Here is a 26,167-nt window from a genome sequence, read left to right as displayed (position 1 = left end):
CTGAGAGGTGGGCACCGGCACCAGAGGTGAGGCTGAATAAACAGACCGACCTCTGGACGCTGTTTAGTGTGCCCACCCCCAAGACCCTATACACATGTGTCATGAGAGTGTAAGTAATGTGAGTATCTAAGTTGTGGAATAAAACTGAGGCACAGGTGGCCAGGAGGGGACAGAGGAATGCCTCCCCTCTGCCTGAATGATGCACTTGTACCTCAAGGCCCTGCATGTGCTTTGGTGTGATGGAGCGGGAGGAGGGAGGCACTTGGGGATAGGGATGAAAGGATTGGGGGAGGGCAAAGTAGCCCCTCTCTCAAACCAACTCCCCCGCTGACCCCCATAGGTACCACCAGTTCCCAGAATCCACCAAGGGCAGGGAGCCCGGGCCCATCCAGACCAAGCTCCACAGAGCATTGGGTGCCCCACCCGATCCCACCGCAGTGGAAAAAAAAAAAGAAAAAAAAAAAAAAAAAAAAAAAAAAAAAAAAAAAAAAAAAAAACACCCACCGTAGTGGTATCTGGCCCTCCAGCCTTTTAACTTCAAAGTGGTCCATAGGCCAGGGGGCGGTGGGCGTGTGTGGTTGGTGGCTCGGCTGCAGCAGAGAGAGCACTGAGCCACAAACAGAGCCAGTGTGAATAAAATAAAAATCTAAAAGAGAGCATCCTGAGTCGTGTCGGGTCCTTCAGGGTTACAATGATATAAATAGATCATGCCTCTCACTTGTATGACAGTGAATAGGTTTCTCTGGCCTTTATTCTCCCCCCCCCCCCAAAAAAACAAAACCACACAAAAACAAAAACCTTTGACCAAGAAGTATTATTTTTCCTTTATTCAAAATTGCCACCTGGAGTTCAAGTCACTTTCAACTGTAGCTCGACATCCATCAACAAGTAATGGTATTTGATAACCCAAAAAAAAAAAAAAAAAAAAAAAATTCTTTAAAAATGCATCAGATATACAAAGAAGACTCTACACAGGACACTAGACAAGAGCAATGCAGCATTTCAACAAGTTAAAACCTCATTTGTGAAACAATGATCTACCCCAACTGAGAGAGACTGAGGGTGGCGTGTTTTAGTTTTTATTAAAAATTGTAAAAGAAGAAAATAAATTGACAATGTTTTTTGAATGCTAGATACTATGCCAAACCACAGATAAATGTGAGAACTGAATTTAAGGAGAAAGCGCAAAACCTGACAGGGAGATGGTGTCATAACAGTCAGACTTTCATTACATCAAAACAGGGCAGATTGTTCCATTAGTCTCTTTGGAAGTACAAGATTAAACCACTGGCAGCCTGTGCAAAGAACTGGTACACGCCACATTCAAAGTACTTACTGTGTCAGGATTATTTAAAATTGATCTTGATACAGTAAGTATTCAAGTGACTTAAAACGCCTCAGCTCATGATCTGAGGCATAAAGAAAACAGACTTTGGTTTTAGGCATAGCAAAAGAAACATTCTGTTAATTCAAGATTTTGGGAGATGGCTCAAGAGCGAAAATAAGGCTGTGCATGTGTCAAGGACAGTGAGTCAGAATAGCCTAGCTCAACCAAGGAAACGCTGCTGGCTTCAAGTTTGTCCAAAATTTTATTTTTCAGGGTGGGGAATAAAAAATAAAGTTCAAAGCTGTTCCACTCTCCTACAAGACCGTCTCTATATAACAAAGCTCTGAAAGTCTTCTTTTAAGCTAAGGTTTAATCTTTCTTGATCCAAATCATGGCTAGACATTCTGTTGTAGCGCTGCACTTATCCCAGAAACAACACTGGTGCCAACCTTTTCATCTCAATCCTGAGTACATTTCCCAAAATTCCCAAGAGGACATTATATTCATAAAAAAAATAATAATAAAAATTACGATACCAGTCATTTTCAGCAACTGCCATTTACAGAGGCAGAACTGAAAGACTGCTGCCCGATATCCAACATCAATCTCCACAAAACTCAGCGTTATGTCATTGTACAAACTGCAACCACATGAAAGCCTCACAGGTTTCACTGCAGTCAACTCTTAAGACAAAGCTCTTTAACAAAAATGTTTAAAAATTAAATGCACACATTTAACAGAAAATATACCTGAAACTGGACAGAAGACTCATCCAGTGCTAAAGAATTAAGAGGCGGGACAAAAAAAAAAAAAAAAAAAAAAAAAAAAAAAGGCACAACAGAAAGGCCCTGAGGTACAGCAACTGTCAAACAGTTTGGCAACACCGATAGGCTAGTTTACAACTTAAGTATGAACTGACCCAACTGAGTGGGCAGGAAAGTCCACGTGTGACATGAAAGGAGGTGAATGTGTGATAATAGCTGGGCAGGAATCTCAGTACTGGCAGGAATGAAGCGGACCTCCCTTCACTGGAGGGACGAGAAACATCGAAAAGGCCTTTAGTTCATATCTGCTACCACAATGCTCAGTGCTTCTTCACAGTCACTAAACCTTAACAGATATGAGTCAATATGGTGATACTGTAAATGGCAAGGTTAAAAAAATAAATAATCAACCCTGTGAGAGCCATGAAGGAACAGTCCTTATATTTAGTCTTTTTCTATAAAAGTATCACATAAATCTAAGGTCAGTTTTTTCTTGCAACTACTCAACCCAAAAAATGGTTCATGTAAATCTTAGCTCCTGAAATTTAAGCGTTTCCTACAAAAATTACAAAGCAAATAATTTGATCTGTCAGTCACATAGACTAATTTTATTTGCATGTAGTATGATATCAAGCTTCCCTGGACAAGCGTTTAAAAGCAATGCATCCATATACAACTTTTAGCATTTTGACTTAAGTGAGTAACCTCTGCAGTGTCTAGCTGTCAGCTTGAAACGTTCCAAAAGACTGTTGCTGATAACTGGTCTTAACCAGCCTTTTGGCCACAGGCACAGTCCTGTTTCCACCAGTCAAAGTAGAGGTTCAAACAGAGTAATAACCAAATAGACAACATTTGGCTTGTTCAGTTAATGGTGCCAACTAAAGCCAAACTGCATTGTTGGAGAAAAATTTCAGTTTTTACCAAGTTCTTTTGATTGTCCAATATTATTTTGTTCCACTTCAAGGCACCAAATATCTGGCATTGAGTAGTTTGTAAAATAAGAAAGCAGCATAATTCAGTTCTCTTTAAACCAAGTTGACAATGGTCAGACTATACAAGGTCTTTCAGCTAAAGCTTTCATGGGTCATTGGGGGAACAAAAAACAAATCAAAAAAAAAAAAGCGCAGGAGTCAACTATTCTAAACGTTTCCTGTATGGGAACATCAACACCAAAAGCCCTTTAACTTTAGACCCCCACAAATATGAAGCTCTATGCAGTAAAACAGATCGGATAAAGTACTGTGCCAAATTCAAAATCAGAACAGCATCGAATCTTTTCTGTTTTTAGAAGACAATTTGAGGGGGTGAAAAAAAAAAAAAAAAAAAAACCCAAACAAAAAACATCAAGTTCTTTGTCTCATTTTCACTGCCCAGTAGAACTACAGAACTGTTTGGATCAGTGAAGAATAGCAGCATAAGCAAAAGAAATCAAGTGATATTGTTTACTGGACATGGAGTTACAAATCTATAAACAGGCCAAGGCAGAATTCTTTACACTGTAATAACAGGAGACCTCTAAGCCACTTAAATCTATCACCATCCCTTTTTGAAACCATTTCCCTTCCTGAATGTGACAAAAACCTCAGACATTTAAAGTCCACAGGGGAAAAATAAAATAAAATGGAGGGCATGTTAAAAAAATAAAAAAAATATATTAAAATATTAAAAAAAAAAATAATAATAATAATGCTTCACCCCTAAAATTGAAGAGGGGATTGTTTGGCACAGACATGCTGAATCAACTGATGTAAGCAGGAGGGTCCAAGGTCCCATCAAGAGGCTCAGACGATGGCGTTACTGCCGCGGAGGCCCACCCCACGGGCAAACTGCTCCAGCAGGCCGGAGATGGCACCAGAGGGGCTGGGAGCTGAGGATTTGAGGCCAACAGTGGAGCTGTAGGCTGCCAAGAAGGCTTCACGTACTGCCTCCAGACGGGCCTGACGCTCAGAGGGGAAGGAACACCTGGAGAGGACAGGAAATAAGCAGGGGGGATAAGATGGGAGGTAAAGGTCTGAGAAAATGCATCTCCTGCCGAGACCAGAGAGAAGGCAGATGAGTCAAAGGGAGGACCCAGTGGAAATGCATCTCCCCAATTCTCATTGTCTACTGGGCAGTAAGCCATCTCTACTGAACATTTCAGTGCCCTGGTTCCAAAAACTTTTAAAAAACAATTTCCTGACAAATCAAAGCTTGTGTTTGAGAAAGACAAAAGCACAAACAAACTTTATGATAGTGCTGTATTAGAAGTAGCACTATTCATGTCAATTATGTCAGCACAAATGGCAAGATATTAATGTGATTGTAGTTTGAAATATGGTCAAACATTAGTTATAACACTAACGTGCCTAACTCATTGAGCCCTTTTATTACATTGATCTTCCAAACTCTACCCCACCTTATCAACTTTATGCACTGGTACAGCTGCCAGCACTAGACAGTCATTAGGCCCTTTTAAAATTCTCTGAACCCTGTTATTGGTCAAAAGAGCTGGTATTCCCCAGTAATAGGACCTCTATGAGATGTCCACCCTCCTCATGGTTCTAATTATGATGTCAACTTCATATGGACTGACATTTATGCATTGCTTTACCATCACTGATCATGTGATCAAATGTGGTACATTTACTCATATATTCATACAATTAACCTAACAACCATGAACAAGTCCGAATCTGTGATAAACCGGCATGTCTTTGCACTGGGAGGACACCCACAGGCACTGGGAGGACACCCACAGTCCATAAGAGGCCCCACCCACAGTCCATAAGAGGCCCCACCCACAGTCCATAAGAGGCCCCACCCACAGTCCATAAGAGGCCCCACCCACAGTCCATAAGAGGCCCCACCCTGGGGCCCAAACCAGGAACTTTGTTAAGTGACAGTGGTTAGCACAGTCACCTCAAAAACAAGACAAAAACACAAGGGCACAACATTTGTGACACAGACAATTTACCATGCTGGGTAGCACAGCAGTGTGTTAACAGCCAGGAAACACTGTTATAGTCAAGAACAGTAGGGACAGATACATTGAAAAGAAATACAGACTAATGACAAAGATCACATACAATGCTAAAGTAACTGAAACCAGCAAACTCTTACTACACCCAGTCATACAGCCCAGCACAAACTATGGTTACCGATTTGCTAAAGAGATCCTAAACTGGCACAAAATAAAAATGGTATCACAACTGAAAATTTCACAATAAACTGTGGGCCCTGTAATGGCAAACAGATCCAGTGTTGGAATGAAGGAGGCGATACCTGAGCATAAAGCTAGCCGTGGTTTAATTTAAGAAGTCTAAGCTGTTGTTACTAACTGAGAAAAGGGTCACAGTCTGCTTTTCTGCATCCTTGTCCCACTGGGAAGTGAACCTCTTGTTTAAGACTATGAAACCATGCCATCATCTACAAATCTTTCTTACGGGACTGAAACCTGTCTACCAGTGGAGAGGTACTTACATTCGTCCACTGGCTTCGTCCTGAAAGCTGAATGGCAGGGGGGAGTCGTAGGCAGCGATAGCAGTAGATGAGTTGGAGGATGAGGCTGAGGCCAAAGGTGGAGGGAAATGGGTATGGTCATGGATGCTGCCACAACCGGAAACTATCTGCCAACTACCATAATCTGTAGAGAGGGAGGAACTTGACCGAGCGCAGTCCGCTGCTAACCTGAGAGACAGATAAGAGGGACAAAAGTAAAAGAGAGCCCCCAGAGCTCATCATCTTGATCAGTAGCATGACTGAAATTTGTGTTGGAGCAATCTCCATTTAGGATACCCCGACTCAGTTTCAAGTCTGTATCAGCAAACCAGTTGTATCCTGATAACAAGTGGTGTTAAAAAAATAAAACAAAAAAACATTATATTTGTTCCTATAATGCATCTAAGATGTTTTAGGCTTTGGGTCCACAGTCAGCTTGATTTTTGGCACTCCAGAGGTGCCCATGACCTCCACGACCACTGTTCACACCACGCTTCTTAATAGCTGCATAGCAAATGGATTGAAATACAAAACGTGCTGCTTGTGGACAGACCCTTGTAGGACTTTGTGTGGAAGCCTTTAGCAAGCTTTAGAATTCAAAGTGTTAATAGACCTCTCTACGTTGAATCGTACTTGTTATTAATCTCTGGCTCTCTTCCAAAGCATGTCTTTGTCTCATCTTCCTTCCCTCACCCCAACCCAACCGGTTGTGGCAGATGGCCACCTCTCCCTAAATCTGGCTGCGCTGGAGGTTTCTTCCTGTTAAAAAGGTGTTTTTCCCCATCCCTCTGTTGCCAAAGTGCTTGCTCATAGGGAGTCATGATTGTTGGGTTTCTTTCTGCATGTATCATTGTATGGTCTACCTTACATTGGACCTTTTCCAATAGCACCAGTTTCTCAAAACCATAGTGTTGTGCCAGATGTATGACATTAGAATATCGTGTTGTAACTGCTGAATGATATGGAATCTTAAAGAATTCAAATGGGACTACACTGATTTTGATTTCTAAGGAGACACCACTCCATTCTTCACTTTGTCCCGTTTCTTTGCACAGTTGCACCCGTTTTGGAGAAGCCAAATACTGCCCGAGTCTCAACACTGGTACCAATGTCTGTATTTCTTACCATATACTTTAGATCTTTTTGTTAAGGACAATCCATGAACACAGTCTCATAAATAAAATATACCAGATTCATATATGTATCCATTTTATTCAAGTATTCTTGCTAGATAAAAGTGATACAAATTAATAAGATGTTGCAAATTTGAATTGACTACGTGCACGAGACAATGCTAACTTCCTGGTTTGAGACCGGATGTGGGGTTGTGCATTTCCGGTAGCTTTACTTTGCGGTCAATCGCTACTGCGAAGATATACTCCAAAATCATGTCCAAAACTCGAAAACGGAAAGATCGCGTTAAGTTACAAAGAGCAGAAGGTGGGAACACTCACCGCTGTTGTGTCATAAAAAAAAAAAATCTAATGATCAATTTTGACGTTTAGATCGATCAGTTGTTTACATCACTCAACACAAGCAGAACTGCATCACTGCAGCAGAAGACACATCGTCCACATTCAGAAGCACATCTCTGTATAATGACTGGTCTTATGACTTAAACAGGCAAATGTTCAGCATTCAAACTACAGGTGAAGAATAGTCAAACCAGATGTTTCCCGTTATGTCGATATCCTCTAGTCAAGTACACACCTACACAGCATGTTAACAAACCGTGAAAAAAGCCACAAAAAATGAATGATTGCTGGTAACGGTTTCTATACATTAGTATTTACGAAAGGTATGTTGTGACTTACCTTCAAAATTACAGCGGTCCCTCGCTATAACGCGGTTCACCTTTCACCTCGCTGTTTCGCGGATTTTTTAGTGCAAGTTTGCATGCTTTTTTTTTACGTCACATTGTGTCCTGCGTCCTGATCGCTGCAGACGATCTCCTCCGTGACGTCTCTCCTGTACAGTACAGAATCGCTGCATCGATCGCTAGCAGTGTGACTCTGAAGTGCAGTACTGTATGTCCACGAAACGTTTTGCTCCGTCAAAAAATAAAATTGGCTACTTGATTTCACCCATCGCTGGTTATTTTTAGAACATAACACCCGCGATAAACGAGGGACAGCTGAGAAATATAACATTTGAATCCCTTTTCTCTTTTGCTCTGAGGCGCGGGGGAAAAATATCGACAAGTCGATGAACATCATTTACAGATATATTGGGTAAATGCCCGAGACATCTATAGAAATGTAAATCGCCGCTTGATTCATTCATTTGCTTAACTTGTTTTGGACCGTAAACCAGGCGCGAATAGGACACTGGAAACAAAGCTCCCCACAGGAGTTTCCTCACCGGAAGTAGCATATGCTAACGTGCACATAGTTAATTGAATAAGCTGAAACTGTTTAGCATACGGCATTTTTTGTTGCTTTTGGATGCAGCTGCATACTATCGGAGCTTTGCATGGATTTTGCAAAAATCAGTTATACAATACAATCACTTAAAGCTTAAGAAGTCATGCTGTGTTGATGACAGAGTGGAATCCAATTTGTCAAAATCCATTCACAAAGCAGGTCTGTTATGTACTAAACTTTTTTGGCCTACAACTGCAAAGAGCATGTTATGTAGACCAGCTTGTCTTCCTTAGGATGGGAAGTGTTCAGAGGGTTTGTGCCTTTTCCTGTACCTGTCACAGGGTTTCTAAGACTGTTTAAAAAGCAGCAAGCTTAGACTTCTTTTACTGAAGAAAAAAAAAAAAAAAAAAAAAAGTTTCTCTCTGCAGTTGCAGTTTTGTAATAAAGGAAATGAGCAGGTACTATGCAACAAAATCCTCCACGTACACTTGCCTAATAGCAGCATTTAAGTGACTGAGAACTTCAAGCTATCTGATTTGGAAAATTTCAGAATACGTCAAACGGTGCAGTTAAACCCAAAATAAGGGAAATGATAGAAACAGAAATGAAAGAAGAATTCAAAGCCGACAAAGAAGCTGATGAGACTTATAGATAGAGGAAGTGGAACACACTCCAAACCAGGCCCTGAACATTTTAACAGGTTCAGATGACAACAGTATAACAGTGGTTGCACTGTCGTAGCAACTGTATTTCACTGCTCGTAAGTAAAAGCAACAAAAAGCTGAGAAGGTGATCTGGTGATTGTCCAAAATGTTAAGTATGTAAAAGTACGCAGTCAAGCAAACTTGAACTGGCGGCTTAAGCTACATGGACTCCCTCACCTTCTCCCTGGAACAGCCAATGGGCTGCTGCCAGTACGAGTGTCACCATGCTCCGACTGATTGGATGAGGAGCTAGAAGACCTGGCGTCATTTGCTGTGTGGGAGAGGCGGTCGTCCAAAGGGTTCTGTTTATTCCAAACCACCATTGGAGAAGAGGAAGTGGTGCCTTTTCTCCTGAGGGCAGAGAGTAAATCACCATTAGCAACAGCTTGTTATCTGAGGCCAACGACACAACCACTGCATAAGTTAGTTGTATTTGGTATTCCTTAGACAAGGCACCTTTGGCTTGGAACGTACGTGCGTGTGTGTGTTAGTTCTAAACTAGCAAAGTGTTGGAGCTGTGAGCATTTCCTTAAAATGCAAAGAACTTGTTTGAGATGACACATCAACTTCAGACACTTTAAGGCCTTGGTCACACACACACAAGACTAGTCCAGCATAGGGTCACAACACAACCATCCAAATCACTCCCCAACTAGCTTGCATACGATGACTGCAAAATGTTTGATAATAGAGTAAGTACCTGGAGACTATAATGCAAAACACCCTATGAAACAATGCAATGACTGGGAGGTGAGCATTTACATAATACTCATGCACCTCTACATAACCAGTCAGATTCCTGAGTGACTCCATTCAACTTGCCCTGCATAGCTGAGGAGGGTCTCAAGCAGACAGAATCACAAAAATTGTAATTGTGTGGATTTGAAAAGCTTTTACATGTGTTTTGCAGACCTTTTGTTATCCACTGAAGGAGAGTAGATTTGCATTTTCTACAATATTGTTTTTACTGGACCGTATGTATTATACAGCAGTATAAATATTCTAAGAAGCTTGCAATAACTGGAAGAAAAGATCAACCTAAAGACACTTTGAGAAATTAATCCTTGAATTTTGTGAGCATGTGTGGTGCTGACCAGTTGGAGGCTTGGGGCTGACTGGAGGACAGGTCCACAGTGTCATTGGTCAAGCTTGATCCACTAGCAATTTCTTCAGTGATGAGGGAAAAGTCACTGCTCAAACTAGTCACACTGCCACGGTCCCTGGACTCTGAAAGCAAACAGCATTTCATCCAACATGTCACACAGGAGAGCCTGAGTAGCACCAACCAATAAAGGTTTACCCCCCTGCTTCAATTTTCCCAAAGCTCCTGTATTGTCCGCCCCACCCCAGCTAAATATATTATTTAGATTTATAAAACAGACATTTACAGGGGAAGGCTGGAGCAATTCCCCCAAAATTCTGCAGTCACACGTCTGCTGCTCAGACAGTGTCGTCCTCAAACACTACAGCAAAGGCCTGAACAAAGCACCATTTACACCTATGAAACTGATCGAGTCTGACATGAAAAAGCACCCTGATGTGACTACCACATTAAAAGGTTAAGAGTTTGTTCAAGCAAGTTTTGGATTTTAGGCTTGCACTTTTATAAAAGATTAAAGTACCATTTTAAAAATCATGGTCTCATTGTTTTGCTTTAGGCACTTAAAGTCTCCTTGCATCAGACCAGAAGCAAGTAGGATGAGCTCCCACTGCAGTCTTTAGCATAGCACCAGAGACTGCTTAATGCTCAATACCTTTCTTTCAAGAGTTTGGGAATTCTTGAATAATAGCATTAGTGCCAAATGATGGTCATTTGATGCCACATTTAGGATGTCTATATAGATATACAAGCCAAAGCCTGCCTATATATAGTTGCTGAACTGCACACCCAACTTCTGATGGTTGTTTTCAGCAGCCATGTGACAAAGCACAGTCATTTAAAGACCATAGTGAGACGTGCTGTAACGTATAGATCAGGGGTTTTTTTTTTTTTCCCCAGACCGCAAAGCATTTTCTCATTTGCCATATAGGTAAATGTTTTATTCCTGCCGGCTACCGCGTCGGGCAACTATGTGGGGCAGCCACATTCAGGTCCACACTCCAAGCCAGCTGGTGGCGATATTGCACCACCAACACAAAGGAAACCCATGCAGGCCCTTCAGCGTGGGTTGCTAAATTCCTAGCTTGGGAGCTCAGGCTTGTTGACAGTATAATTATGACTTGGTGCTGCACAGATGAGTAAAAGAAGATGGCTTTGTCATAAATATGTAAAGTGGATGATGAAAATTGGGCATTTAAAGATGAATGGACAAAATTCGCTCACGACTAATGAACATTTGCATCCATGCTTAAGAATTGCATTGACCCCATTTCACCCAAAATTTAAAATGCTAGCTGCAAATGTCCATGCAAATTTCTCCTACTAAAGTGAGAGCCAGCACAGTTTTGCAGGATGTTTTAAGTTACATTGTGTTGAGTTTGTCAAACACATTTAAACTGCAGTTTAAAGCACTTCCTAATTTTCCTGAATACTGAGGGGTTTTAATGTTTTTGTTTTTTAGGTGAATTGTTTGCACCTTAATGTTGTTTATGTGCAACAGATGTTGCAAAGATTATTGCATAATTTATTTTTTGTTTAATATTGGTACTTGAACTGGATTGCACTTGTCTGTCCAGGAGATGATTTAATGGGCATAAAGTTAAATGATTAAAACTAATTTCTAAGTACTAAGTTTTAAAAAGAGACTTTCCATTTGATTCAATTTTATATGATGGATTATGCAGAAGAAAAATAGAATTGGGATGAAAGGCCTGTTGCTTTACCAGTCACACCATATGATTAAGATGCCCTCTTTGCCCAATTCATCCCAAACCATTTCAATTGGATTTCTGCTTAAAGCGATCTGGCCTCCACAATCACTCACCTTACTATTCCAGAACAAAGCTAAACACTTTACATTTCACTAGATTAAATAACAGTGATTAGGTATGTCTGAACTTTTGATACTGCATATCATTGGAATACCTTAATAATCCCTAAGGAAATTATGTGGTTACAGTTGCTCCAAGACAAAAGTAACAGACTGAACTAATTAAATAATACAATATATTACAAAGTTTACAAAAACATAAGAAATGGCTCTAATATATACAAATAGCTCAATTATTAAATATCCAGAATACTACAAAGGTAAAATATATATGATTGACATTTTACTCTAAACTGTAAAACTTTGTCATTTACACCCTTTTGCACGTTCTCTACAGTAACTATTGCAGTGTATACTGTGCATTAGATGGAGGAGTTGTACAGGCAGGAATGACTTCCTGTGTCATTTAGTGGTGTATTTGGGTATTATATTATAATAATATAGGCTCCCAAAATATCTGTAATTAATTAGCTAGATCCATGAAAAATCAGTCAAAACTTCTACAGATGAAGGCATGCAAGAGTGACTCACTCAACTGGCAGAGCTCTTCCACAGTGAAATCACTGTCTTTGAAGTGAGAGTTCTTTCTTCTAAAACTTAGAGGTCAGACATTAAAAGATTAGTGAACAACTGATAGTGAATCCACACAGCTGGAATTTGACTAGGTAATGTGGTAAACACACCTCTGCTTTTTAACAGTAGAGAACTTCTCTGAAACAATGTGCTTCAAAAAATTGAAGCAAAAAAAGAAAATCTGAGGAGGAAAGAAGAATGTCTGATGAAACAAACAGACCATTAAGACAAAAATAGAAACTGGTAATAGCAAGGGGTACACAAAGTGCATGTAGCCTTTCACAAACCAAAATTCACTCAACGTATTTAGGAGTTGTTATTCCACATTAAGCTAAATGATTATGTCAAGTGTCATTTTTACTGGCTTTAGAATGAGCTACAACTTCATTTTAAATACAAGTACCTCTTCCCCTTTGGAGAGTCGATCTGGCAGCATGTGACTAGAAGGGGGGAGAAAAAAAAAAAAAGGAATGACTGAAAAGCTTCCCCATTGCCAAACCTCCTCAGCATAATACTATAATATAAAATTATATAATAGTTCTAAACTGACCAGTCTTTATCATAGTTAAAAAGGATAAATACAGAATACCAGCAGAGCTGAAATGGATCGGAGACGTTGATGAAGCACATCAACATCTCCACCTGAGGGTAGCTTTAAAGGACTTTGATACTTAAACTACAATGCACCATATATTCAACTGATCCAAGTGTGTTTGGGATAAACTCATAGCACCAGATTTAGTTGAACAAACTGAACCTGAAAATTGGGGGGGGGGGGGTAGCCGTTTCAACTCTGTACTGTCATTCCAGTAACTCTTAAACATTTTAGCTTAAAGATCTGAAAATGAGTGACCGAGTTTAAGCTGTTCGGTGATGGGATCAAAAAAGGCTTAAAATTATCTTAAATGCTGCACGTCGCAAGTTTACCTTCCCATTCTTCCATTAATCAGTCACAACTCAAATATGTACTGTAGACAACCAAGGGTCTCTCAAGTCAGGTGGCACTACGAAGTGTCCAAATCACCTCTGACATATTTCTGCTGGCCAAATCAACATCTCTTAACAAGTTGCTGTGAAGTCCTGAAATGACAGATGTAACATTCTTACCCAAAGAGGAACCAGTCGTAAGCGATAGTCAGATACAGAATCTCTGTGGGCTCCAGGCTGGCATGCACTGCACCATCCTGTGAAAGATGGGAATAACTGAGTCAAACAGCTCGCACTGCGGGTGGCATTCTAGTAGGTTTAGGCTTCAGCAGGTACTGTGTACATGTCTAGCAGAAGTAAAGTGCTCACGTTACTTCTGAATAGACCTCTCAGGAAAAGCACATGGGAGCATGACAGCAGTCTGGTTTAAATGCATGCACTTAAGTGAAACTATCCATGGTTTAAAAAAAATAAAAATTATATTGACCATTTGTAACTATAAAAAGGTAATAATCTGCTGCTTTTCCACAATGTTCCTCATGCCATGGATTCACTTCAACTACACAGTCTTGGACTACAGCCTTGTGGACCACCAACTGTAGCTTTGGTGAACTAAGCCTAAAAGTGCTTGAATCAACTTTCCAGTTCCTGCAGGTACTGGTTACACTGGCTTCACCAATTTGTCCACATCTCCAAAACAGAACAGAGATATAGATATCTATATCTATATCTAGATATCTATATATATAGTAGAGTTGGCATTTCTGCCCTTTACAGAGGTGCTGTGTCACATTGGCCAACGTAAACATGCCAAAGTCATGAGTCTAGAGAAGGTAGCAGAACTGCTCTCTGACAGAGCTGACTAGTTGTCCACAGATCAACAGTTTCAGTTTTATCAGAAGATTGCCGTGTGGGTCACATCTTCAGAAGAAGACTTTTTTTGCATAAGTTGGAATTTAAAAATAAAACAAATGGTGGTGAATACAGCGAGGCCAATTACAGCACAGAAAAATTGACACAAGGAGCAGTGGTGGATTTGTGGCAGACTGATTAAGCATGGGATTACAAGAGTCTCTAATGAAGGTCTGAAGGACCCATTGAGGTGTTTGGTGTCATGTGGAGAAACAGAAGGAAATAAAAAGATTTAAAAACCACTCAAGAATAGAAAAGACTTACTGCCCAGAGAGAGAGCCTGAGGAGAGACACGAACAGAGGCGTTCTGTCCCATCCTGATATGCAGTGCACCAGGAGGCCGCTATCATCTGAAATGACAACACCTGAGAGGTCAATGCTGTAAGCACCTTCTGGAAAGCAAGAGTATTATGAATCGGTAGAGTACATAATGCACCACAGAGTACAGAAGTGTTGTGTAACATGAACTCGATAGATGAACTCAACTTGTGTACTGAACTGGAAACAATGAATGATTAAAGTGAAGACGACAGCACCGAGACTGAGCAACATGCATATTCTGTTTTGCAATGGCACAGAGTGAGTGCCAGTATAACAGCTCTGCGATGAACTGCCTTCATGAAGGATGCTGAACCACAGCTTGAAATTTATAGATGTACAGGGAAATGCAGAGAAACTTGTTTATTGATCTGCATTCTGACAAAGGACAAAACAATAGACAGTAATTGGCATAATAATCCTCCGCAATGACCTGATCATGCTAAACACCATCTAGTGTTATTAATTATACTCCATTAGCCTGATTTAGTTTCAACTGGTGTGTTGAAATGAAGATAAGTTTACGTAACTGTATTCTAAATCATACCAAATAAATGGAATTAAAAAAAAAAAAAAAAAAAAAAAAATAGTACCAATATTTGACGTAGTATAAATGAACAAAAAAAATAAATAAACTAAGGACCTTGGAAAGAAAAGTGTCTGGACTTCTTTAAGTTGCTTTAAGATGGTTCTAACTAGAACTGAAGAAGCTTCTCGGATGAGAGGTGAAACATCTTCAAGCAACTTAAAGTCCAGACGCTTTTCTTTCCAAGTTTCCTCAGACTACGATGTCCTGGATGACTGAGAACCTTCACAGACAATAAATAAAGCACTGCCAACTAATGCTTATTTAAGGACTTTTTGGCTATTTGAGATGGCTACACAGACCATTAATTAGGTTAAGGCAGTGTTTCCCCAACCACTGTGCTGTGAGAAATGATCAGATGTGCCGCGGAAGATTATCTGGTTCCACCTGATTAGTACTCCAAGCGATCGGTGTGAGTAACGGGCAGAACAATCACATTCTCTTCCACTAGAGGGCAGTACAACTACCTGCTCCAATTAAATGGGTTGCCAACTGCCAGTAAAACAGAAGACAAAGAAGAAATTACATAATTGCCATGCTGTGAGTGAGACAATATAGCAATAGATATATATTTGAAAAGAAAAAGTAGTCCGTTTGACCTGGGTCTTGGAGAAAATTCTAACCCAGATGAAGGCCCTAGCATGAGCAGCAAAAAAAAAAAAAAAAAGGTATACTGGGGACAAACAAGCCAATTCCGTTATGCCTGGTGCACGGGGAAAAAAAATGATCAATATGCTTTTTGTGACATTTTTGTTTGGAAAATTCACACGGCACACCACCAATGTGAAATATGTGCCGTGGCTCCAGAAATGTTGGGAAACACTGGGTTAAGGAACAGTTCTGCTACTGTGATTATCATGATGAACGGTTTAAGACATCTTAAACTTGAATTAAAACCAATGTTTTGACACAAACGGACCTGAGCATTTTGACATTGTAGTTCCTTAAATATCTACTCAGATTATTCTGTTAGAAGTTGGACATTGAAACAGTGACAGTCTACTCAAAGTCTTCAGCTGTTTGGTGGTGGTTAACCATGAACCAGAGAATTATCCGAAACAGGAAGTGAATTAGCCTACAAAACCTTATGCTAAACCTGGTTTCTTATTTGACAGTTGATTCCTTATTACATCCCAGTGACCAACGAGATTACCACTCATTCTGACAGAACATAAAATAACTGCCGGAGGAGTTACCAAGGCAGCTAGTTAATGGCAAGCTTTCCTTCTACAATGACTTTGACTGTTGCTTTATATTATGATTGAGCTGCCTCCAATCCACAACAAGAAAACACACACACCTACCATCACTATTGATGATGTGGAGAAGTAGCTTCAGGTAGTTCTGGGTCTGCTGCACCAGGTCCCATGACTGGACAGTTTTCACAGAGAAACAAACATTAATTGTGGTGTGTGTGTGTGTGTGTGTGTGTGTGTGCGCTAGTGTATGAGCAGTCAAGTTATGAATAACGAGCCAAGATCTATGCAAGTTGGACAACAGATGGAGCTATAACACCAGTAATATCAGCACATGACAGTTATGGCAGATAAAGAACTCAGTAAAAGCAGGAAGACAAGAGAAGAGAATTAACCTGGTACTGAGTCCAGTCAATGTTCAAGTTGTGAGTAAAGCACCTGGGGATTGTCAAAGGAGCGTCCACAAAGTCCTGTCAGAAGATACAAAGAAGAATGCTCAACACAGAGCTGACTTCTGACCAGTGCCTGATCTGTCTGAGCAGATTCTCTACCTGATTCCAGTTAAACACTAGACCCTCTGCTGTGTAATCTCTGTCTTTGTAGTCCTTGAAAAACTCACATCCTGAAAAACAACGGTAAAATTTAATTTATTTGTACGGCGCCAAATCACAACAACAAGGTGCTTTATATTGTAAAGTAGACCCTACAATAATACCACCCCCCCCCCCCCCGGCGAGAGTGGGAAGGAAACATTTAACAGGAAGAAACCTCCGGCAGAACCAGGCTCAGGGAGGGGCGGGGCCATCTGCCGCGACTAACAAACTCCTCTCTAAATTAACCCAAAGTCAAGCTATAATGAGAGTATACAAAAATACAAATAAAATGTCTAGTTCCCAAATATTTTCTGCCTGGCAGAAGGTTTTATGGCAAATATGCACTTTATACAAAGCAGAAAAATGTGAATAATCAAATGCTTAAGATTTGACAAATTTTACTAGCTTAAAGTGCAACATCCCAGAGCTTTAATTTGGGTAGACAGCACAGGTACATGTTATGAAAGAGTAGTAGTAATAACGTTTTAAGCACAAACACCAAAATGGTAGTTTAATTTATTACTATATTATCATTATTATTAATCGAGGGCTTTGTTCTACAAGTCACAGCTGTTCGTGGACCGCCTCTGTAATTCCACTCATATTCCATTACTGGCTGATAAAGCACACCTAGCTCTGGTGAAAGGGTCCTTACCTGGGTAAGGCACAGAAAGCAAAGTGAAGTCTGCATAGCGTTGGGCCTTGTCTACCTTCTCTGATGACGTCACACTGCAGGGACACAAGGAAACCAAATGAGATGCATTATAAGCAGTCACCCAGAAACATGAAAATAAACCCTTTTATTAAAAGCTGTTTTTAATGTGATAAACTAGCAGTGCAGCTTCTGACCTTTCTAAAGCTGACAATATTGTTTAAAATTAATTTAAAAAGCTTATTAATGTTGCGTGCTATATCTATCTATTAAGTCTCCCTTGCAATTAAATGCATTTGCACAAACTTTTCATTCAAGAACCACCATAAAATTGTTCATATTTGCACAAATGACAAAAAAAAAAAAAAAAAAAAAATCCGTGTCAGAACAGCACTCGGGGGGAAACTGGAACTTAATTACTCCACTTCATTGAAGTGTTCCTGTTATTCGTAGTGTATTAGTTCTTGCTGATACTGCTGCTTCACACTGCAACCGTTTCCTGGCCCTCTACTTTTTTTTTTTTTTTCTTAAACTTGCACTTTCCTGACCTTTGACCTGCCTTGTCACCATTCACCATGTATTTGCAATCAAAAATCTGTCCCTCAACAGCAGTTCCAGACCTTATAATACACTGAATGATGCAGCAGTGATTGCGGTGCTCTAGACATAGCTGTTTATAGTAAATTTAAAAAAAAAAAAAAAAAAAAAAGACTTCACCATAATCCCAAGCACACTGCCCACACCCAGCTGTTAACGACAGAACTGACAAAAATCTGACGCTAAACTGAGTAGCCACATCAGAAGCCTCCCTCTAACCTCTCTTCTTCTAGGAAACTGTGACCTAAATGGCACAGAGTGTGAATGAACCAGTACAGTCTGTTCCTTACTTGAGGCCAAACTTAACCTTCTTGTTCTCCACCATTAAGTCGCAGATGTAGCGAACTGACAGGTAACGCAGCAGCTTAATGTCATAACCTCGAACCTTATCGAAGAGATGGGAGTCACCGTTCCTGACGAGGAGAAAAGTGAAGAGATGCAGAGGAATGTTCAAAAAAGACATGAGCATAACCAGTGACCAGGCAGATGGTTAGACCTCAATATTTGAGATATTTTGGCTCCTCATCTAATGAGCAAAATAAATAAATAAATAAAATAATAATGATTAAAATAAAGTACGACTGACGTTTAACACTTGTTAAAATTCTTGTCATTTCTATTTCACTTTAAAGAAAACCAATTTATAGAGATTGTGAAAACATGCACATAGCATATAAATGTTGGGCATTTGCTGGGTGTAGTTTCTAAAAGTACAGGTGTGTTACAACATTAAATTATTTTTCAAGTTGTCAACCAATGATTGGATTAAGAAAAAAAAAAAAATAAGATTTAACTTTCAAGACCAAATATCCAGGCTGTAAATTCTGTGGGTTTTTTGTTTGTAGTTTTTTTTTTTTTTTTTTTTTTTAAACCCTGTATGATCAAGTCAGTGACAACATCAAACCTACCCTCAAATCCAAATTCTGACTTTTCTCTTAAAAACAAAAGTCCTATTAGACAGTGTTAAGAATGGATGAATTTGTTTATCACAGATGAGACTTTGACTCCATGAGATTAACACAATTCTTAAATTACAAAATAAATACATTTAATAAAAAAAAAAAAATTAAAAAAAAAAAAGAGCCATCCCACAGTCCTGATTAACCCACAGAGCCATGTCCTGTGTGTACAGTAGATAAGGTAACCATTACCTGACTACCCTCTCATCCTCTGGAAACTCCTCCGACTCAGTCCATGTGTCATCACTGCCCCCTAAACAAAGATAAATTATAAAAATAGCAGGAAAACAGTCGGGTCAATCTCTCCACATACAGGCTTGGAAATATTAATTGTTGCAGACTTTGCATAAGTGCAGCATCAGATAAAACATTGTTCCAATAAAGGAGGAAAAGTTAACACCTTAATGGAAGTGGGAAATCATTCAGCCATCCTATTCCACTCATCCATTTAAGAGTTATGGGAGGGCTGGAACCTAGAGGTGGGAATCACCATACATCCCACGATACAATATTATCACAATACTTAACGCATGATACGATATTATTGCAATTTTTTAAAAATATTTTGCGATATTCAGATTCTGTACATAAAGGTAAACTTTATCAACATTCATTTTATCTAATATCAAAGTCTCACACTCAGTCTTTCTCTCATTTCAGTCAGTTTTATTGTTGACAAACTGAACAGTTTGTATTACAGTCTAGTCCAACTTAACTGAATGCAACCATCTGGTACAATTATAGCTATTCTGAACTATGAAATTTGTGAAAACTATGCAGCCCATTCAGCAACTGAAGAATTTGAAAGTAAATTAAAACAAAATATAATTTTACATTAAATAAAAAAGTTTTAAACTTAATTAAAATAAAACATGTCTTAAATTAAAATAAGTAAACTGTCATGTTTATTGCTGCCAAAAAAAAAGTTAAACACATTTGGACAGTGAAGGAATGTCAGGATTCTTGCTCAGAAAAAGGATCAACATGCTCTGAAGTCAGAGCATGTTCCAGTCCACAAAAACTTTTTTTGTAACAAAATATCGATTTCTGCTGTCCCTGTATCGATACATTATTAGCAAACAAAATATCACGATACTACACAGTATCGATTTTTTTCCCCCACCCCTACTGGAACCTACCCCACTGTCATGTGTAAGAGGTGAGGTACACCCTAGACAGGTTGTGAGTATAGCAGGGCTAACAGAGACAACCACTCAAGCTCACATTCACCTCGTAGTATCATCACTGAACCTAACGCACATCTTTGGAGTACTCAAGCAGAACCCACATCAAAGGAAGACACTTCCACAGAGAAAGGCCCAACCAGTATGCAGACTTGAAACTAGGACCCTGTTCCACCCACTAGTCCTAAAATGGGGTGTAAACAGTGAATGCACTCTTAAGAGTTGTGTAGTCAAATACACAAAGAAATTTGCATGTGTGAGCCTAGAAGTTTTCACTCCATTAACAGCAAGTGTCTTCCTAAAAGTCAATCCCAAGTCTCTGGAGAATTTTCTGAAAGCTTCTGTAATGCAGAAGTAATCTTTGCACTTAGTTCATAGAGTCTCAGTGTGTGCAGCAATGCAGAAATGGCACCATTTGTCAGACTGCCAGGAAGTACAGCTACCGTACCACAGCAGTGAACTTTGCAGCCTGAGAAACGCTAAGTGATCTTAATATTCGGTGCATTTCCACCCCCCACACGTTCCCCTCAACTGATGTTAAAAGGGAACTAAAACAGAAACAACTGTAGTCATCCCTGATGAGCTGGTGATTTTCAGTGGAGGCAACCTTTCAGTCAAAACAAAGGCTCAGAAAGAAAAGTGCTGCAGCTATTCACAGGTCAGAATCTAAACTGAAACTTATCATGAAAATAAGTCAGCCACAACTTCACGTTTATACTAACTTTAAGCCATTTGCAGGTGTGTGCTTTTTACCTGAGAAAATGTAGTTGTAGCCTGTGCGTCCATACAGCTCCCCCCAGCCTGCCAGTGTGGATGATCGGCATATATGCTAAAATATGGCAAGCAAAGAATACAACACATTTTATATTTCAGTCATTGTCAAATTTAAACATTGAGCTACTTTACTTCTTAAAGGAAAAATGCTCCACAAAGTCAGTCAGACCAAAATTATGGCCTCACAAAATAGCACGGACAGTTAGCATTAGTACCCTAGAATCATTGTGCCTCAGCGCCTCGTGCCTTAACACAGATGTAACATTAGCTGGTGCTGGCACTACGTAATCTTTAGTGTTACAGGTTCACTGCACCCACACAGATCTAATAAACTTAAGTTTGATGCATGTAGGCTGAATTGGGTCCAAGATGCTCTGGCCCTTATTCATCTTCTACTTGTTCCCGCGTTCCCTTTGGTTCCTCACAACAACACGAGAAGGATACATAATTCAAACGAGCTTCTGCTTCCAACTCAGCTTGATTTTTTTTCTTTGTTAGCACTGTACACATTTTACCCGCATGTTTAACCTCAAACTATTCAGGTTGGGTTTGTTTTGAGTACATTTTTTTTCCCTGCTTCACAAGCGTCAGTGTTAAGGAGCAACCACAGCATGAGGAGGTCACACCTTTGACATCAGAATTTTGTCACATGGAGGAAAAAGAACAGTTGTATGTAACCAAGACCAATATAGATACCTTGCCATTGTAGAGGATGACTGGACAGACGAACCTCCCTCTACAGCGAGCCATCTTACTCCGGTTCACTAGGTCCTGCAGCTTAGAGATCTGCACCGTGCTCTCAAACCTGTACACACAAACCACCACATGCTCTGCACATCAACTACACAACAGAATCCAGCAGTTAACAAATTTCTGCTCCAAATGAAACCAGTCTCATTTATGCAAATTTACAATAAAGAAATCTTAAAAGCTTTTACGCTCATATTGCCGATCTTCCCCCAGTTTCAAAAACTGAAATAACTGCAACCACTATAGCAGAAATGAAATTGACAGTTACAGCTTTTATTAAAACTCTTTTCTTAGAAAAACTTTAGCACACTGACACATGAAAGCCCTCAGCATTTTCATACATTGCTCTGGTTTGACTGTTTTAACTATACATCCTGCCACCTGACTAAATCACTGGACTGGTCCATTTTGAAAGTTTAAACTAATATAAAAATCGCTAGTAGTGGCAGGAAAGCAACACTGCACTGCTGAAGGAGCTTCTTTAAACACTGGCATTACTTTCATATTAGAGGCCTTTTGCAATAGTGACTAGGAGGAAACTAAGTTGCTCTCCAATTGATGTATACCAAAGGTAAGATCTGAGCGGAACCATCAGCTTCCCCTACAAATTTAGTTTGGGTTTTTTGTTTGTTTTTTTGTTTTTGTTTTTTAAATAGCCACCAATATTTTGCCCACACTTAACCTTATGTAAGTGCAGTCACAGAAACACCTAAGGATTACCTAAAGTAAAGGGATCAAACATGATAAAGCGGCCAGAGGTCACTCAACGATTAGAGTCAATAACTGATACTTAACAAATGACTCAGCATACTTTTACCCCATAATGCAAACATTTATTACAGATGCAAGCTGCAATATTGGTATTAACTTTGTATCCAACTTTAGATCATTGCAACATTTTTGCGACATACTTGAAACCCTGTGCAACTCTGGATAATCTTAAACATTCATTTTAGTGATAAACACAATTTCCCAATTTTCCTGATTCTCAGTGCACTTTTTTGTCTTCACTAAAATACATTTACATAAATACTCTAAATACATTTTTGTAACTATGTTTCTTGCATCATACTCAGTAGTTAATATGCACAGTCCATTGCAATTTTCAATTTAACGTGCAGCTTAAACATTTGTGAGAAAGTGCATTTTGTTTTTAACTGACACTTAAAAACTGGAAACATGGCTGCACATGAATACATTCAAAAGGAATATTTAAGTCTTAAACAAAACACTCCAAAAAGCTATTTTTGCTTCATCATTACAGGTAACTGTGCAAAGATTAAGAGTCTAATCTAGAAAGAATCAGAAAGGTTTTTGATGTAAAGTCTGCCAGCATTTTGGCCTCATCCATGTTTGCTACTTTAGATTACTAAATGACTTAACATTTCTTATTGTCAACTGATAAGTTGCTTCTATACTCCCCTGGGTGCAGTTATACATGTGGTTGCATGCATTAACTGCAATCAGGTTTTTGTGTTCCACAATTTTTCAGCTGACATGAACTTTGGAATCACTTTAACTGAAAGAAAATGTCTTTTTCAATGTATGAGTTTCAATTGTGTAAAACCAATTGACAAGATATATAGATCTTGCTGTGCATATGAAGGATTTTGCTGCTGTCTTAACACATCTATTTCTAGCACTCTACTGGAAATTTGTTGCGCTACATGAATCAGCAATGAGAAAGAGGGCCTTTTTGAGTCACTGCTATAATGTGACTGACTCCATGTGACACAACAGTCACTTTACCCCTCTGCCTCCTTTATGTGTTCAGAGGGGCTGCAGACGGAGGATGATCTTTGGTCCCCACACCATAATAAGGTGTGCATGGAAGAAGAGGCACACAAACAAGTGGGTAATTTGTAACTAGGCTGAACTTTGTATCAGGGGAAAAAGGATGGGATGACTGAGCAGTGGAGATATACCTGTCTTTCTCCACATCTAGGCATTCATACTCCAGGAAAACTATCTGTCGGGGGTAGTGTCCACACACTTCTCCGTTGGTGTTCTGGATGATGCTGTACTTGTAATCTCTGCCAAACAGGTGCAGACAGCGTGTCTCTATGGCCTCCACCTGAAGGAGATAAACATTATATTAATAGTCCTTAATGGTTCCTTTAGATAATACTATAGTCCAAAAGGCTCATGTGGAGAGACAATAAGATCCCATTTTTTTGGTATGGCAGATTCTAGCCACACAGTCCAAATGCATACCCATAGATTGCATTATTAGACACTGAGCAGTCAAACTGCCAGCCAAATGTCTAAACATTATCCACACAATCATCAGAGTCTAGCTTGAGCAATACAACTTAAAAAAAAAAAAAAAAGCATGCATGCAAGTTACGTACTACTTTTTGGATATTCTTTTGCAGAGTTGAGCATGTCTTCAGTGCAACTCATCATTTAAATTGATTGATTTAATACAAATACCATTTGGCGCATCCTTAGCAAAAGTAGTAACTTATCATGAAGCTAAAGTAGAGAGAAAAGAGAAGTACCCGAGGAGTGACTTCCTTTGCCCTGTACTGCGTCTTGGAAAACAGGTCTATCAAATCCGTTATTTCTTCACTCTTTCTGACCAACAGCCCGGGAGCCGGGAAGCCGCCGGCCGTGGGGAGGTGGATGTCCGTCATAGTGCCTCGACCCGCTGCGGTGGCTTCGAGCCGCACTCGACCTCCTTCAAACACCGCTGAGCCTTGTCCTCTGGGACGGGGAGACCGACCAGGCCATCCCTTCCCAGCCAGCTTTTTCCTGACTGCCCGCTTGAGGGAGCCGGAGCCGGGTAGTCTTCTTGAATTCAGGGCACCAGCGAACTGTTCCACTCTCCAAACACAGCCTGTTAGCCAGCCCGTAAAGCCGGTCACTCAAACCACAGCTGCTGCCGCTGCAGGCTACAGAGGTTAGCAAGACTAGCTAACAGGCTAGCTCAGGTCCCCAGGCGTAGCCTATCGTTCGTCTTTTCCACCAAATCAAAGCCCTGGTAAATTCATTCAACATAAATAAACAGCCGTTTTATTTTCTGACATAGGGTAAACTTTCGTTCATCTCTCAGCACCAATAAAGTAAAACTCCCCGTCACCTGGAGTCAGGAAATCTCCAGGATCCTTCCCGGCCTACTCACGTTTCCTCAGTGCCATGTCTTCCTGTCTCCGTAGAAACCACGACCATAAACTGTTAAATGTATACAGTAAACTGTCCTGTCGCTGTAAGGTAGCAAAATAGAAGTGGATAACAGCCTCAGCAATACCGAGTGGTGTCGCAAGCTGTGAAACAGATACTGAAGTAAAACAGCCGATAAACAGGAAGCAGGTTTAACCATGTGACAGCCATCGCCCCCTTTAAATGGTGGTGCCTGATTGGATCAGCTGGAAGGACTCGCTACTACTTTACTACGGCTGGGTAAACAATCTGATCACAGTATTTGATCGGAAATAAAGACAGTGTTAAAAATTAAAGTAAAAAAACCTATGATTTTACTAACCTTAACTTTACTTACCTTTCTAATTATCCTAGCCAGGTTAAGCAGACCACTTTCATATGAGAAACTATATTGGAGAAATTATAGAGCTCGGTCTATGCATACAGAAAAATGAGCTAAGGTTTGTTTGTTTGTTTTTTGCTTTTGTTTTGTAAAATTTTAATTTTTTGCTTCCCAAAGTGCAGAATATAGGGGGGGGGAACGAAAATACATTTATTTGCGTCACTACAATAACTCAATTAGCGAGCGCTTAATTAGAGTAGAAACTAAACATTCAACCTTTTCTTCAGTAATCATGAAGTCTTATTTAAAGAGTTCAGTTAAAGAGTTCCCTCTTTAATTGACACTCCAAATTCATCAGTGCTGACATTATCAAACATTACGAGGTAACACAATGTGGTTCTGTTACAGAAGAGGAAGAGTTACTGAAAATAGGCACTAAAGTCCATTATATATAGCTTGGATCTATCATTCATTATTTGGTTACAACATTTTAATCAAATTCACTATATTATCTGGAGTGATAGCTGGCGGATTAGGCTTAGCAGCTGACTAAAAAACATTTGTTTGCTGAAACAAACAAATTGGGGGGGGGGCAATGCATGAAACTTGCTAACAAGGTCTGCTAATATTTGCTGATAAATTCGAACTCTTCATGTTTAAATATGGTCACTTATTGCATCAAATTACAACAAATTGACATGAAACGTGGTCTTCAATGAAAATACAACTGGCACTTTTGTTTGATAAAAAAGTGGATCACATATTGTTGCAGTGATTAGTACTCTTGTCTCACAACAAGAAGGTTGTCGGATTGAACCTGCTGGGCTACAGGAGCAAAGACGTGCATGATCTGTTAACTGGTGACTGGCAGTAGGTGTGGATGTGAGAGTGAATGGTTGTGTGTGTTGGCTCTGTCATAGACTGGACAATGTTAACAAGGGGGGGCTTTTATTTTGAAGGGCTTTTTATTTTTGATATTATCGAGCAGGTCATGTGCTGTCTGTTTGTACTTTGTTCCATCTGAAACTGCAGTCTATTTTAACCCTTATTTAAAGCTTCCAGTACACAACATAAAAAATCCTTGACAAATTTTCCAG

The 26,167-nt window shown here is 39.8% G+C and overlaps 1 protein-coding gene across 2 annotated transcripts; it reads right to left on the bottom strand.

The window, feature by feature from the left end:
* Positions 1 to 799: 799 nt before the first annotated feature.
* On the bottom strand, positions 800 to 24,909 carry mtmr14 (myotubularin related protein 14). Of its 2 annotated transcripts, none has more exons than XM_084927400.1 (20): positions 24,669 to 24,909; positions 24,088 to 24,566; positions 23,512 to 23,660; positions 21,533 to 21,641; positions 20,816 to 20,891; positions 19,071 to 19,131; positions 18,210 to 18,332; positions 17,326 to 17,399; positions 16,629 to 16,699; positions 16,473 to 16,547; positions 16,186 to 16,252; positions 14,242 to 14,327; positions 13,246 to 13,322; positions 12,542 to 12,578; positions 12,249 to 12,319; positions 12,097 to 12,161; positions 9,730 to 9,862; positions 8,813 to 8,986; positions 5,551 to 5,757; positions 800 to 4,053 (listed from the first exon to the last, which is right to left on the bottom strand). In XM_084927400.1, exons 2-20 carry the CDS (start codon positions 24,220 to 24,222, stop codon positions 3,873 to 3,875), a joined length of 1,971 nt encoding a protein of 656 aa, XP_084783526.1. In that variant the 5' UTR covers positions 24,223 to 24,566; positions 24,669 to 24,909; the 3' UTR covers positions 800 to 3,872. The 2 variants fall into 2 exon arrangements, with proteins under 2 accessions (XP_084783526.1, XP_084783525.1); XM_084927399.1 differs by having other exon boundaries at positions 24,711 to 24,909.
* Positions 24,910 to 26,167: the final 1,258 nt, after the last annotated feature.

The sequence above is a fragment of the Perissodus microlepis genome, chromosome 5, assembly GCF_051167445.1.
Source record: "Perissodus microlepis isolate ML-2025 ecotype Zambia chromosome 5, ASM5116744v1, whole genome shotgun sequence".
Taxonomy (NCBI): Eukaryota; Metazoa; Chordata; class Actinopteri; order Cichliformes; family Cichlidae; genus Perissodus; species Perissodus microlepis.
The sequence above is the reverse complement of the archived record's forward strand: the minus strand, read 5'-3'. Positions and strand labels throughout refer to the sequence as shown.